The 16,213-nt window shown below is 33.4% G+C and overlaps 1 protein-coding gene across 2 annotated transcripts in view; it reads left to right on the top strand.

Moving 5' to 3' along the window:
• Positions 1-15,882, top strand: part of Slc27a6 (solute carrier family 27 member 6) — a 62,234-nt gene extending 46,352 nt beyond the window's left edge. For both annotated transcript variants that reach the window (XM_048811815.1, XM_015486501.2), the window contains exons 7-11: positions 5,289-5,379; positions 7,835-8,033; positions 9,092-9,189; positions 10,823-10,953; positions 15,696-15,882. In XM_048811815.1, the coding sequence (XP_048667772.1) occupies positions 5,289-5,379; positions 7,835-8,033; positions 9,092-9,189; positions 10,823-10,953; positions 15,696-15,872 (696 nt within the window). In that variant the 3' untranslated portion in view covers positions 15,873-15,882. The remainder of the gene's footprint in view (positions 1-5,288; positions 5,380-7,834; positions 8,034-9,091; positions 9,190-10,822; positions 10,954-15,695) is intronic.
• Positions 15,883-16,213: the final 331 nt, after the last annotated feature.

The following is a 16,213-nucleotide window of genomic DNA, read 5'->3' as shown; positions in this document are numbered from 1 at the left end:
TCTGAAGTGTCTGTTGTGATATTGCCTTTTTCATCCCGTATGCTAGTAATTTGAGTTCTCTCTCTTCTTCTCTTCGCTAGCATCGCTAAGGGTCTGTCGATTTTGTTTATTTTTTCAAAGAACCAACTTTTAGTTTTGTCAATTTTTTCAATTGTTTCTTTTGTTTTTAAGAATAAAGGTGAAAATAAAGAAAACAGTATCAAAATTCATAACACCAAAATTGATAAGACCTCAAGGGGAAATAAACAAATCTTCAATCATGTAGAATATTTGGATAATACAATAAGCAAACTACTGGAAAGCAACATATGAAGGACCAGGTATCTAAAAACTATAAAATACCCCTTGTTTTCAAGCACTTATGAGACTTTAATAAAAATTACAGGGTCACCTAGGAAATCCCAATAAATCTCAAAAAGTACTCTGGCAACAGTTTAAGTTACAAATAATCTTTTAACGGGACAACTAGATAATCTAGGTATTTGGAAATACAATGGTTCTAAATTGCCTTGGGTCAAAGAAAATATCATAGAAAATATAAGATATTATGAGACAAATTATAATGAAAATATCAATTTAAAAACTCACAGACTCATTTAAGAACAGCTGAAAATTAGTTGGAGGGAGCTAAATATCCATCTCTATGTTAATAAAAAACAAAATAAACTGAAAGAATATGAAAGGAAAGAAATAATAAATAACAGAAATTTATGAAATAGGAAATAATAAATGTTTATTATTTATTTCCATTCCTAACAACCAATAATAATCAGAAAGGGATAAATGTGAAATCCATACAGGGTCTAATCTTGAAAAGGTGGAGAGAATAAATCTAAATAAAAGGCAACTGAAAAATATGAATGCACATCAAAATAGCAAGTACTTCAAAATGGCCAATAAATATTTAGGAAAACATTTTTTCCATAGGCTCAAAAAAATAACAACATTCTCCTTAAAAAAAAAATAAAAGCTCCAAAGAGAGGAAGTTTTATGGAAAACAGAAATCAACAAAAGAGGCAGAAAAGCAAATATACTCAGTTCAAAGAAAAAATAGAAGAAACTAAAAATATTACAAAAGTGAACACCACATTAAAAGCATTAAAAACAAAATGGACTGTAAACAATGTTAGGAAGCAAGATGGATTGGATTAGAGTTGGCCACACACATAAATAATAAAAAGGAAGCAAATAACATAAAGCAAAAAGAAAGATTTTATAAACATAAACAAGAATCTGACATGTGCTTAGTTAATGTTCTTGCAGAAAAGATCAAAGGGAAAATAATTGAGTCATAAGAAAACTTTCTTAAAGACTTGCATGTATAGGGAAATAAACATGGTACAGAATGATTATCAGACAAGGATATCTCAGTAAAATTATTGAACAAAAATTAAACAGAGGGAGATGCTGAAGTACAAAAAATAAGGTTGTACAAAGTGTTAACAGTTTTAGGTGAGAAATAGCTCAGGTGTCTCACGTGAAAACAAGAGCAAAGTCCTCAAAGCCCGATAAAAAGTCATGTCTTCACCTAAGGGTTGTAGTTCTGCCAAGTTGTTCTTTAAGTGTAAAGGTAGCAGAGGTTTTTGCAAAGTTTTAAGAAATCAAAGAATGCAATACTCATGTGTTTGCAGAAATGCAATACTTCTGTGGGAATTCATTGAATGAAACATTCTGGTCAACCAGAATAGAAAAGTGAACTTAGAAAGAATTTCCTTCCGTTAAATGGTTGGATAGTCAGCTTTTAATCTATTTATATTCAATGCTTTATATTCAAAGAATTGAACAGCTCCAAATTATGTCTACCAATGGAATGGAAATATAAAACCTGACAATATAAAATAATTTTAATTCTGACATTAGGTTAGGCGAGATGAGAGTAGGAGGCATAGTGGCAATTTTCTCATCTTTTATAGTGCTAACTCCATAGACACAATATAAAGATAAAATATGGGAATTATGAAAAGGCTCATTTCCTTCGTATTTTCATTAAGCTTTTTTGTTGTCTTAAAAGTAGGCATCTTTGACTTCCTAATGGCTGCCAATCTTACTGGAGTGAGATGGTATCTTAGGGTGGTTTTGATTTGCATTTCTCTGACAGCTAGAGATGTTGAGCATTTTTTCATGTACTTGTTGATTGACTGCATGTCCTCCTCTGAGAAGTGTCTGTTCAGGTCCTTGGCCCATTTGTTGATTGGGTTGTTTGTTATTTTATTGTCTAATGTGATTCTGCAATCTGGGTATGGGGTGAAGGTGGGAGTTCATAACCCACTTGAATCAAAGTGTCGAATATGTTATGTCAAGAAATTTGTAATGTTTTGAACAACCCACAATAAAAAATTAAAAAAAAAAAAAAAGTAGGCATCTTTGTAGGATACATTGGCATATGTCTGTTATCTCAGCGGCCTAGAAGCCTGATGCAGAAGGGTAGCCAATTTGCTTAGTTAGATCAGTCTGAACAACTTAGTGAAACTGTCTCGGAAAAAATAAAATTTAAAAAAGGCCAGGAAAAGTACTTGTTTAGAATGCACTAGGCCCTGTACTATGCATATACACATGCAGAAAATGAAAATAGACATCCTTTAGGGACAAGGAACCTTAACCCACTGCAAAATTAGGGAACATTTCACTCAAGACCACCTTCCCTTTGATATCAACCGCAATTCTGGACTCCCTAAAACCATACCTAGATTTGATAATTTGCTAAGGGACTTGTAAAACTCACCAAAGGTTACTATACTCATGGTTATAGCTTATTATAACTAAAGGATACAGATTAAAATCAGCCAAGGAGGAAGTCCGTAGGGCAGATCCTGGAGATCCCTAAGGGCAAAGCTTATAGAAGTCCTATCTCATGGAGATGGAATCACATTTCTCTCCTGGAAGTGATGTGTGACAGTGTGCCCAGAGCACTGTCAACTAGGAAGCTCACCTGAGCCTGGTGTCCAGATCCTCTGGGGGCTTGATCATATTCATCTGGTTCACTGTTCACATGACTGTCCTCCATTTCCTGCTTCTCAGGAGTTGAAGCTGAACCATCCAAAGTCCCAGCTCCACATTATCTTGTTGGTGTGGCTTAGAGACCCCATCATAAACCATTTTGTTACTATCTAGTTGGCTTAAGTGTCTTAGACAAATGAATACTTTTCTATCAAAAATACCATTGCAAGGACTTAGAGATTACCTTCCAGAAGCTGAGAGGGAAGGCCAGACCTCTTTTAGGGTAAGATCAAATTCTTCCCTACACAGAAGCCCATATCCCAGTTCTATCTCAGCTCTGCATCACCTATTTGACTTTGTGACTTTAACAAGTTACTTTTCTCTGTGATCAGAGTCTCCTTGTGTATTAATAAACGAAATTATTTTTGTTTACATTTTCCAATGTATACATTTACAAATCTGAATATGTCCAGATATATAGGGGTGTGGGATAACTCCCAGGGCCATTGTAGATATGTGTGTGTGGACTCAGTGGTTCTGGGGGAGCCATTTACAGAGCTGCTATGAACAGGAGTCCCTGCCACTATGTCTGGACGTGTTCAGACGATTTTAAAGTGTGGTATCTCTTTTTATTTCTGTTATAATAATATAGTCATTGTAATCTCATGGTGACCTGTGGAAGGCAAGACAAAAAAAAAAAATGGAGATGCTTCTAGCTGAACGTTAATGATGGGCCTAGGCCACCTCTAGTAGATGCTGTAATTTGTTTAATTTCACTTGAATTATAAAATAACCCAGTGTTTAACCATCAAGTCCTCTATGTCTGATAGCAGTCTCATTGAACAGTGATTTTTTGTAGAGTGAATCTCACCCATGCACATTATTGCCAAGTGAATCTAAAAGAAATAACACTAAAGCCGATATCACAAGGTGTTAGGGAAATGATCCAAAATATAAAGCATGCTGAAACAGGAGAGAAAAGAATGAGTAATGAACAGAGCTCTATTCTTATTTGACCAAGATGATAATGGCAGTTCCAGAACTTCTGCAATCTTTCTACTGGCAATTAGGCAAGGGGCCAATATCCTGTTATCCCAATTACAGAGAAAGACCAACAAGATGCAAACTCGCATTTTAATCATCTTTATGTCAAGAACAACTGTAATATTTGCTCTGTTGCCTCTTCCATTGGCTCTAATCTTAGAAAAGTATAAGACTAATTTCTACCTCATAGCGTATTTTGATACTTGAATTAAATACAGCTCTCAGCATAGTGTTTTGATCAATTGATATTAGTTGCTCTGTCTTATATTTTAATTCAAATAGCAAATTATGATTCTTGTCACACCCTGATTTTACCAAGCTCAAAAACCAGAGATGATGTGTTTTATCATTAATACTAAATGATACTGTTACATTTATCTCTGTAATATTATTATTCATCTTTTCACACTCATTTTCTATTTATTAGTTTCTCTTCTCCTCCTACCTCCCCGCTATTCCTATCTATTTTTTCTTACTACTTTCTCTTACTTCATTTTATTTCTTCTATGTTAGTTGACTATTATCTAATTCAGTATAAAAAAAATTACTTGCTTTACTGGTGCGTAAAACCTCAGTTCTTATATATAAAATGAGGGATTGAACTGAACCAACCTGTAGTTCTCTCCCGGGTCATATTTAGTGGATGTGTGTGTCCGTATAGCACGGTAACATGGACATTGCAGGAGCAGAGTAGGTAGAAATATTGGAAATGAGGGGAGACACCAGTGTGATGACTATGTTCTAACAAATTGGTCATCTCAGACCCAAATGGTATGCCTATGTACCCAGTGTTAGTTTAGGGGTAGTAGTGTGGAAGGCCTTTGGGAAAGTCCAATGCAATTATCAAGTGGCTATACTTTTTAGGCATTTGGTCACCTGTCTGAAGACTATGAAGAAAAAACAAGCAACAAAATCCTGGCATACACATAGTTCATATTTGAGTGCTGTTGAATCTTTTTTTAAAAATTTCAAAAGGTGTTTCAAATAATCACACAAATGATCCCTTCGCCTGCATAAGAGTATGTAATTAAATGCACGGACTGCTTGTGTCTCTTGACATCACGGATTCATACTTAAAATATAGTAGTAGTTTCTAAGGCAAAGTGGAACTCAAAGGAAACAAAAGTCAAAGCCAGTGAAGACATGCTATTTACTAATACCTTCAGTTGTGATGTTCAAATATTAATTTAATTTTCATCAATAAAAGTGGCCTGTTTGATAAATTCACACTCTATTTATTTCAACTGAGGATGAGATCTACTACCAGTGAATAAATATTTTCTGTTTGCTTAATTTTGTTTTTGCAGCTTTTTTTCAATTTCCACTTGATAAAGTATGATTTTCAGAAAGATGAACCTTTGAGAAATGAACAGGACTGGTGTAGCCAAGTGAAAAAAGGTAAAACTCATATTTGAAGAAGTCTCATGAAGGAGAGCTTTTAACTTTCTGTGTAATGATTATTGAAGTTAGGAAAAAATCATTAGTTCTAATGAGTAGTTTTACTTATTTGGAAATTAAAGACAGATGGAATGGTTCAGTGATTAGATATTAAGAGCCCTCACTGGGTCACTCAGATGAAAAATTGTTAAAATTGAAAAGTGGTTACTATTTGGTTACTATTTAGATCATATTTTTCTTAATCTGTCACCTCTAATTTGTAATATTGGCATATGTCTCATGTCCTAAACCACCCAATAATATAAAAATTGATGGATTTATCTTTCTGGACATACTGAAAAGTCAGACCGGCTTGGATTCAAAATTGGATTCTTACACTTGGAAACTGTAACTGTGGGCAGGTTAATAAAGCTGAGTCTGTTTCTTCCTATGTGAACTACAGGTAGCAATGTCTATTACATGAAGCTGTTTTTTGTCAACTAAATGAGATGGATGTGTAAATCCCTGTGGTTATTACCTTCTGCCTCTTCCCTCCCTTTCCCTCTCCTCTCCTTCTCGCTTCTCCTCATCTCCCCCTCCCCTTCTTTTCTCTCCTCTCTTGCTTCTCTCCTCTCCCAAGATAGAGTTTCTTATAATTTTAGGTTAGAAATTTTAATAAAAGCAAATGCCCCAATTAACTGAACAGAATCAAGCTAGAAAATAATGTATAAATGTGTACTGAGAATTTTTTAGTGATCTAAATAACTCAGTCCAATATTACTATTTTCTGCCTCAAACTACATTTCAGAGATGACTTTCTAAATGTTCACTTCAAATGTGGAGAGAAAGGTAACAAACCTCCCCTACCTACCCCCATCCCCATATTTCTGGTAATCGACAGATTGAAAAAATAAGATTTACTTATTAAAAAGAAAACCTGGAAAATCTATAAATTTCAAGCCTGAGGGGTATTTATCAGTAAGTTTCTCTAATTTAACTCTTATAGACATAGTCCATTTTAGAAAAAAAAAAGGAATTTCTGAAGAGATTATAAAGAACTTAAATAGCTTTCTTTAGTATGTTTTATTACAATTAGTACAATATCAGGCATTGGAACTTAAAAAGCCAATTGGCCCCAAATGTCTACTTCACTCTTTTGGAATTCTCATGAAGAGGTACTTGATATATTTTTCATTAAGGCAGTATGTCTTCACAATGCAAATCATGCCTAAACAGGGAAGATATAAATACACTGTAATCTATGTAAGAACATGCAATAATTAGTTTTTCAGAGAAGAAACTGACACCTGTGTCCTAAGGAAGACAAAAAAAGGACATAAGTTTTAAGGTAAATATAAGAGTCATGTAAAAGTCAGAAATATAGGGCATAGAGACTAACAGAATAGAGAATGGAGATGAAGCTTTACAGTCTGAGGGACCCGGTTTTAAAAGCAAACAAAAACCCTCCAATGCCTACATTTGATAGCTGTATGACTTCAGGCAATTTACCTTTTTTGCCTCAGTTTATTCACCTTTAAAATGAAGGCCTTTCTTGCAAGTTTATGATGAGGATTAAATGGGGTATGTAACACTATCAGAATGGTGGCTGGTACTCAGAGTGTGCTCACGGTAATGATTATAATTTGATGATGTTAGGGCTAACAATGATGTTGTGAATGAGAATGAAACAGCTGCTGTTGGAGCAGAGTAGAGGGGTAACAGCAATGAAAGTGATATAATGCAAGAAATTTCTCTACACTTTGCCAGAAGACAACCCTTTCTAATATCAGGTGACCCTGCATTGATTTATAGCAGGCAGAACAAGAGGGCAATAGCCTTGAAGACTTCTGGGCAGTGATTGATACTTGCATCTTATCTTCTTACCAAACTCTTTTAGAAGTAGCTTTTACCTTGTAGATTGCTTAGCAAAATCTTGATTCATTTAAATAATTTTTTTGGAAAAATTATTTCAAATAATGTGTCTAAATACAAGTAGAACTAAACATTTCATGGGATGGAAAATCTTTTTGATCTTTCATTTCTTTTCTACCAAGGATTTCCATAATAACATCCCAGAGGAATAAGCCATTCTCTTAAATTTATAATAGCATAGTATTAAGATCAGAGACGGCAATTTACACAAAAACTTTAGTTTGAGTTCTAGATCTGTTTCTTTCTTTGATTTTGGTAACCTCATTCCTCTGGGCTCTAGTGCCTTCCATCTGAAATTTTAAGCATCTTTCCTTTGTATTCAACTCCTTTTTCATTGTTTTTTCTAAAGTGATGTGTTTGTGGTAATCTGAAAGGATGTATAAGATGCAGATGCCAAGAGAGTGATGTCAAGTAGAATAAAGTTCAAAGGAAAGCCAGATGTGCAACACTGATTGTGTTAGCCAGATGTGATTTAGATATGTTCATAGTGTGTATAACAATAGTTTTAATCAGATGGCTGCAAAATTGCCCTTTTCTCTTGCAGGAGAACCTGGACTTCTCATTTCTCCTGTGAATACAAAGAATCCCTTCTTTGGTTATGCTGGGTCTTACAGGCACACAAAAAACAAATTACTCTTAGATGTTTTTAAGAAGGGAGATGTTTACTTTAACACAGGAGACTTAATGGTCCAAGATCAGGAGAATTTCCTTTATTTTTGGGACCGTATTGGAGACACTTTCAGGTATGAACGACCTTTAGATGCCCGGCTTGTTCTATAATTGTGAAGCATGCTTCTTTGGAAATATCAGAGACCACATGCTTGGAGCTTTCAGGGAAGACAGAGCCCTTTCATTTTCATAATGCATAATGCCTTCCCATTTAAAACTTTATCAGTTATCTGTTTCTAGACTAAACTGTAAGTTCAATTTTGATATAAAATTTTGTAATTATTTTAATGAATCCGTTAAGTCCAAATCCATGAGCTCTCTTTTGGAATAGAAAACTGACAGATGTGATATCTAAGTGGTAGGATTAAAACAGAAAACCAATTTAGTCAAATATGGTCTAACTCTGATCTGATGGTAAAATATTGAAAGAGAAATTTCCATTTCTTCTATTTTGTTTTCCTTTTTTTAATTCCCTAAAATCATTTTAGGCCTATACCATTAGTTTGCTTTATTAAACAATGACTATAGAATAGTGAAGGCATATAGTGAGTATTAACAAATGCTTGAATACTGAAGGCATATAGTGAATATTTAACAAATATAGTTATATTTAATATTATTTCCTTGCCTTCATGTGCCATGTTATAAACTCACTTTACATAAAATTAGTTGCATTAAAATAAAATATTTATTTATATGAATTAAAGGACATTAAGGAGTTAGTACTTAGAAATTAAAGTTAGTATACTAAAAGACAGCTATAACTTTTCTGTCAATTCTTTACATAATTGACCTTAGAGATGGGGAAGATTTTATGCTTGTTATCTTACCAAATAAGATTTTTGTATTGATAATCTTTGTTATTTTTTTTTGTTTTGATAACATATTATAAAACATTGAATAATGATAAACTTATACCAAAAAGACCTAAAGTAACTTTAACCAACACACAGATGCTGACTTTGTTGAATTATGATCAAAGTGCTTCCTCAGAAGTGCTTTTAGTTTTGAAAAGTGTAGCAATTTTGGTTCCTAGGTGCTTGCATGGAGCCAAATACAAGGCACTAAAATTAAAACTGGGCACCTAGTTTTTCAAATATGAGGCACTAATTGAAATTTGTGTTTCATTTAGATGGAAAGGAGAAAATGTTGCAACCACAGAGGTTGCAGATGTTATTGGGATGTTGGATTTCATACAGGAAACAAATGTCTATGGTGTGACTGTGTCAGGTATGAGTATGTCAAGTTTGGAAGGACCCTGAATAGTGTGTACAACTGTTCTTTAGTTTTGAAATTATTTTACTAATCTGATTTTCATATGCTAAAATAAATATCCTTTGTCTTAGCAAGTGATATACTTCATTAAGCTAACAAATTCCACTGACTCATCAGGGGAAAGTTACCAAGTGAATTTTGATGTCTGTGTGCATTTTTAAACAGAGTTTGAGAATGTTCTGGTTAGTGACTCCCTGCTTGAAAATAATTGAAGCTTCTCAATAGTCTTATTTTTCTCTTAATGATTGCTATTTGTACATGCCACTGAACAGAAATGTTCTAGTGAAATGCTTACAATGACTTGTACTTAAGGTGGGTCTCTAAGAATTATTTTAAAATTTGTGTGGCCTCATTGTCTTTATAAGTATGTGTATGAGGATCTTTTTATGGTGGTGAAAACGGCACAGAAAAGTGACAGGATTTGGAGTCATAGAACAAACATCCACCTTCAGTCTTTTAATTCTTTTTTCTTATAAATGACAATGACTTCTGGATAACACTTGTGGTAGAGAGGATACCAGGAGTGGGAGTGTTTGGCTGGCGGAGCAGTGGAGGGGAGTGTTTATTTAATAAATGGCCATTGGGTATTGAAGAAAGGCTCTGGCACATTTTGACCCCTTATAAAGATCTGTAGATGGTTTGATAAGCAGTATACAATATATAGAATTAATTATAAAAATAGCAGTTTCTGTTTTCTTAAGTTAAAAATGTGCCCTTAGTTTTTTTGAGTTAATACTTAAAATGTATATTTCTGCCAGAATACTTTCACCTTCAAATGAATCTTTCTTTTTCTTTTTTTGAAAAAAAGGTATAAATATATTTTTGAGTTGACTGGAAATGTCACATCAACAAAGATGACATGAAACCATACAGTGCCAAATGGGGACACCTATGACAAACTGGTTAGTGGGTGCGTGTTAGTGATACATGACAGCATAGTCAATTTTCACAATTTATATCAACATGGAGCACATCTTATTATAATTAGGATCCTAGTCTTGTGGATGTATGTGATGTGGAAATTCACTGTGGTGTATTCATATGTGTACAAAGGAAAATTCTTTCTTAATATTTGTGTTATTGTTGGTAGGATGCAAAATATAGATATTTTATGGTATTTTCCATTCTTTCTTTTTTGGGAGGAGGGGGGTACCAGGGATTGAATCCAGGGCCGATTAACCACTGAGACACATCTCCAGCCCTTTTTTGAATTTTATTTAGAGACAGGGTATCCCTGAGTTGCTTAGTGTCTCGCTGTTGCTGAAGCTGTCTTTGAACTCGAGATCCTCCTGCCTCGCCCCCCCACCCCCAGCCTCTGAGATTACAGGCATGCACCACTCACATTCCATCTATTTTATTCCTGTAGTGTGGACAATTCAGGATAAATTCTAGACTTTCCTATTTTTCATTTATTTCTAGAGATTGAGCCTACTCTCAGAGAAGGACATAGCCTCATTCATGCTACTATCGCATTGTTATCTCTACAATAGATTTAATGTCTCTTCATATGGATGAATATATAACAGGTCTATTTTTAACAATTCATCTCTTATTTATATAATTGATTATAGTTCAAACTTTTTTTCAGGTTATGAAGGAAAAGCTGGAATGGCTTCTATTATTTTAAAACCAAATAAGTCTTTAGACTTAGAAAAAATTTATGAACAAGTTGTAACATCTCTACCAGCTTACGCCTGCCCACGATTTTTAAGAATTCAGGTAATTTTACAAGCTAAATTTACTATCAAATTTGAGACCAGGAAACCAAGAGGTAGTTGAAGAGCAAAAATCATATTGTAGCCTTTAGATAATATGTGCACTTTTATATTACAAAGTTTCAATGAAAAGCTTAGGGATACAGAATTGATGCTAATCAATGTGATATTTGAAGCCTGAGAAAGAAGGAAACATGGTGAAATGCTAGGATGTATATGTCTTTATCCTGATTATAGAATTGTTTTCTTCCTCTTCAGTTGGGACCTGAGACCCAAGTGAAGGTCCCAGCAAAGGTGACAAGCAGAAACCACACCTTGAATACATCTTATGAATGCATTCAGTGTCATTTACCTAGAATTAGTTTTCACCAAGCTGACATCAAAGTGTCGGCAGAATGTGCACAGAACCTGAAGGAAATTGGCTTGACGGAATCCTGCTTTTAGTTCTATTATTCTGTTCAGAACTCCAACTTCCTTCTCTTTTGGAGAATTCTGAGTTCATTTGTTTTAGGATGAGTGTGTTTTTTATTGGGCTACCAGTATAAAGAAAAATAATTTACCAGGCTACAGGTAACTTCACTTACCATTAACTCAAGCATTTATTTATTTAATATTATGCCCAATTTCCCAAAGTTAGTATATGCAGTCACACAGACTTTTTTTTACTATATTTATTATATCTATATTACATCCATATTGGAGAATAACAGAGAAGTAGGTATATTATATTCTGCTTTTCTTTCTTTCTTTCTTTCTTTTCTTTCTTTCTTTCTTTATGGGTATTGAACACAGGGTACTTAACCACTGAGACATATCCCCAGCCCTTTTTTATATTTTATTTAGAGACAGGGTTTTGCTAAGTTGCTTAGGATCTCACTAAGTTGCAGAGGCTGGCTTTGAACTACGATCCTCTTGCCTCAGCCTCCTGAGCTGCTGGTATTATAGGAGTGAGCCACCACACCCAGCTCATATTCATTTTAAGCATTTGCCAAGAAATACTCACAGCCAAGTCTGTTTATATGTCCAATAGGACACTCATCTGGACTCTCATCAGTACATAATTAATTTATATATTTTTTTCATTTTTGAGAGTTTTACATTATCTCAGATTATCTCCATACAATCCGCTCTAATACTAAATGCTAGTAATATGTTTTAATTGAAATTTTTATTAAGATGGTTGTATATTCCTATCCAGTTTTAAGAATTAAGTAGAGAGATTCTGTGTCTTCTACCCAGTTTTTACCAAGTCACATCTATCACAACCAGGATATTGACATAACCAACCTATGCCCTTAAATTTCTCTTATTTTACTTATACACATACATGTTGTGTGTTATTTTCTATCCACTCTTATTACCTTCATAGCTTCATGCATCCATGACCCCCAGGAAGATGTGAATAATCCCAACACTACAAGGTTCCTTCATGCTGTCCTTTTATAACCACACCTAGCTCCCTCCTGTCCCTCTACAACCTACCCCCCAAATAACATATTTTGATGGACTAAAAAGTTTATAGTGCAGATAATATTTTAAACAGTATTCCTCTAGGGCAACTGAAAAATCACTTTAATTAAGCTGAAGAAATATTCTGGTGTAGGACTTCTCCAGAAGACTCAATCAGCTTTGCGCAAGTTTAGAAAATATTTTAAAATCATTAACTATCTGAAAAGAACAGGCCATGACTGTTATGTCTATTACAGTATTTATTTGCTATAGTTAGCACAAAACCAAATATTTAGTCAGCAGTCAAAACATTTATTAAATTAATCATAATAATAATCTGATAAAAGTAGTACAAAAGTTAAGTTGCCTCTGAAAATTCATAAAACATTATTTGTCTTATTAAAAATCTAGCACAGGTTTTTTTTTAAAGAGGACTCATTTTTGCCAATAATTTCCTTTTTATTTTTATCTTTCATGCTAGAGATAAAAGGACCATCCAAATGCTAGGCAAGTGTTCTACCACTAAGCAACGCCCCCAAGCCCCCATACTTCTAAAATATGATAATATTCAGTAATGTGGGGAAAAAAAGGACTTGGTTCTTTCAATCTACTTGTGGAAATATGAAGTGTGACCTCTCTAGAAAATCATTTGGGGGCTGGGGATGTGGCTCAAGCGGTAGCACACTCGCCTGGCATGTGCAGGGTGCTGGGTTGATCCTCAGCACCACATAAAAATAAAATAAAGATGTTGTGTCCACCGAAAACTAAAAAATAAATATTAAAAAAAGAAAATTATTTGGTATTATATGACTCTTTAAGAGTTGCCAAATAGTTTAATTTAGTGATTTCACTTCTGGAAATTCATTTCTAGAAAGTGATAAAAGATGTACAAATGTTACACGTAAGGAGATCTTTCAAAGTATTATTTATAATAGTAAAATTCTGTATTCTCTACAAACTCAAGAATAAATGCAAAAATAATTAAAACATGATAATTAGGTACAACCTTATAAAATACATTTTAAAATTTATTTTCTTACTGATAGATAAAAACATGAAAATATTACATTTTAAGAGAATACCATGTGATGTTTTGATACATGTGTACATTATGTAATGTTTAAATAAAGTCAAATATATCTATGACCTCAGACATTTATCCTTTATGGAAAAACCTTGAAAATTATTTTCTTTTAACTTTCTGAATTATACAGTATTGTTATCTGTAGTCGCCCTACTGTACATGAACACACCAGCACTTCTTGCTCTGATCTAACTGCAGCAGTTCTCTCCAGCCTTGCTCTCTCCCCATCCTCTGGTAACCACCATTCTACTTTCAACTTCTAGATAAAACTCTTTCAGGCACTACATATTAGTCAGATCATGTGGTAGTCTCTATATCAGGTATATTTCTCTTAACATAATGATCTCCATGTTTTTTAAATGATAGAATTCTGTTCATTTTTATGGCTAAATCATAATCCATTGTGTGTATGCCATATTTTCTCTGTCCATTTAGTTAATGACACTTTGGTTGTGTCCATGTCTTGGCAATTGTGAATAGTGCTATAGTGAATATGAAAGTGCAGCTGTCTCATCAACATACTGATTCATTTCTTTTAGACACATGCCCAGTAGTATATAGTTCTTTTAATTTTTTGAATAACCACCTGTACAGTTTCTGTAACAGCTGAACTAATTTACATTCTCATCAACAGTATGCAAGGGTTCCCTTTCCCGCATATCTTCTCCAGCACTTGTTATTTTTAATCTTTTTGATAACACCTATTCTTGGTGGTTTTAAATTGTATTTGTCTGATGATTCATATCTTGAGCATTTTTCATATAGCTGTTGGACATTCACATGTCTTCTTTTGATAAGTGTCTATTTACATCTATTGTCCATTTTTTAAAATCAGATTATTTGTTTTGCTGCTATTGAGGTTTTGGAGTTTCTTATATATTCTGGATGTCAACCCTTTTTCAGATGTATAGTTTGCAAATATTTTCTTCCATATTGTATGTGTCTCTTCTCTCTGTTGGTTGTATCCTTGGTTTCTCGGGAACTTATTTCAATGTAATCATATTTGTCTATTTTTGCTTTTGTTTCCTCTGCTTTTACAGTATTGTTCAAAACATTCTTCCCCATTCCAGTGTCTTGAAAGCCAATTTTTAAAGTATTAATTTGAAGAAAATTATATAGCCTAGGAAAATATACCTTGTATAATATTAAATATTTTTGCAAGGCAGAACACTTAATTGTATAATTATGGTGATGTTCTATTTAAAAAAAAAAGAAAAAATGACATGTTTTTCTATAGCTGCATCTAATTCTGGGAAGACAGTTTTTGGTCAGGGGCAGGGAGAGGGATGCAAGAAGAAGGCTTGAAGTGCAGTTGACTCTTGAGTTAATCCTTATGGATGGATAAAATGACCAAATTGCTCATAGAATACTGCATGGGTTATATGGATCTTGACAGATCATCTCATTTAAGCAGGGTTGTTTTCTGTATTGGCAACTCTCCATAAGGGATGCACTCATATCCTTTAAAACTTTTAAAGCAGAGATTCTTAAAACTTTCTACATTCGTGGAACCTGGGATGTCTCAGTATAATTTTGTTAGGCATTCTTGGGTCAAAAAAGAAAAAACAAAGATGCCTAAACACTCATTTATTGACTAATTAGGTCAAAATAAACTTACAAGTATTTAGGTTTAACAAATTTGTAGTCATTTAAAACATAATGCACATTAAATTAAAGAAAAAAAAACTTTCACATTACTTCCAAACAACCACAATTACTCATTAAGATGTAAGTCAGGCACTACACAACTCTTTAAACTTAGATTGGACTAGACAGGGTCAGGCTGGTTCTTACAGTATTCTGCCTCCTGTAACGTATTTTGTGTATTTGTATCAGAAATTGCTATCTGTATTGCTTTTAAATTTTCTCTTCTAAAAGTCTTCTTTGTACATAATATTGTACTGGCATTGAATTAAATGCTAAGCTATGTGTTTTGAACATACTTGTGAAAAGCTTATTGGTTATGTTCATGATTTTTATATATTGAATGAGTTAACATTTGAATAAAGTTTACATGTATATGAAACTAAAGTTTTAAATATTAAAGCATTTAAAAATTTTAACATTAAATTAGTAGTAAATATACAGAAGATATTAGATATAAAAATGTTATAATTAAATATTATAGTCTATGGTGATAAATATTTTTTGCCTATAATACCTATTATAAATAGTAATAAATATTCCCACTCATCCTGACAATTATTTTATAGGAAAAAATGGAAACCACGGGGACATTCAAACTACAGAAGTTTCAGTTGGTAGAAGAAGGATTTAATCCTATGAAAATTTCTGATCCACTTTACTTTATGGATAACTTGAAAAAATCTTATGTTCCTTTGACCAAAGAACTTTATGATCAGATAATATTAGGGGAGATAAAACTTTAAGCTTTTGTATGTATGGGATTTTCATGTGCTTTCCTAGGAAGACCGAGAGGAGAGTACAGATGCTTCTTGACTTACAATGGGATTTTGTTCTGATAAATCCATCATAAATTGGAAATAAATAAAAATACATTTAATACATTTAACCTATCAAACATCGGCTGGAAACTATATATACGTGAATCTTTACTCTGTTTAAAAGGAACTAACATTAAGCACATGCTTTGTTTCCTTAATGTGCAAGGTAATTTAATTTAGTAAGATTTGTGTTGCTTTAATTAACTTTAGCTAATTTTTTACGTATTTGGGGATTCAATGTATAAGTAAATAATTGTCATAATATT

The sequence above is a fragment of the Marmota marmota genome, unplaced genomic scaffold, assembly GCF_001458135.2.
Source record: "Marmota marmota marmota unplaced genomic scaffold, marMar, whole genome shotgun sequence".
NCBI classification, from domain to species: Eukaryota; Metazoa; Chordata; class Mammalia; order Rodentia; family Sciuridae; genus Marmota; species Marmota marmota.
This window is presented reverse-complemented; position numbering and strand designations above follow the sequence as displayed.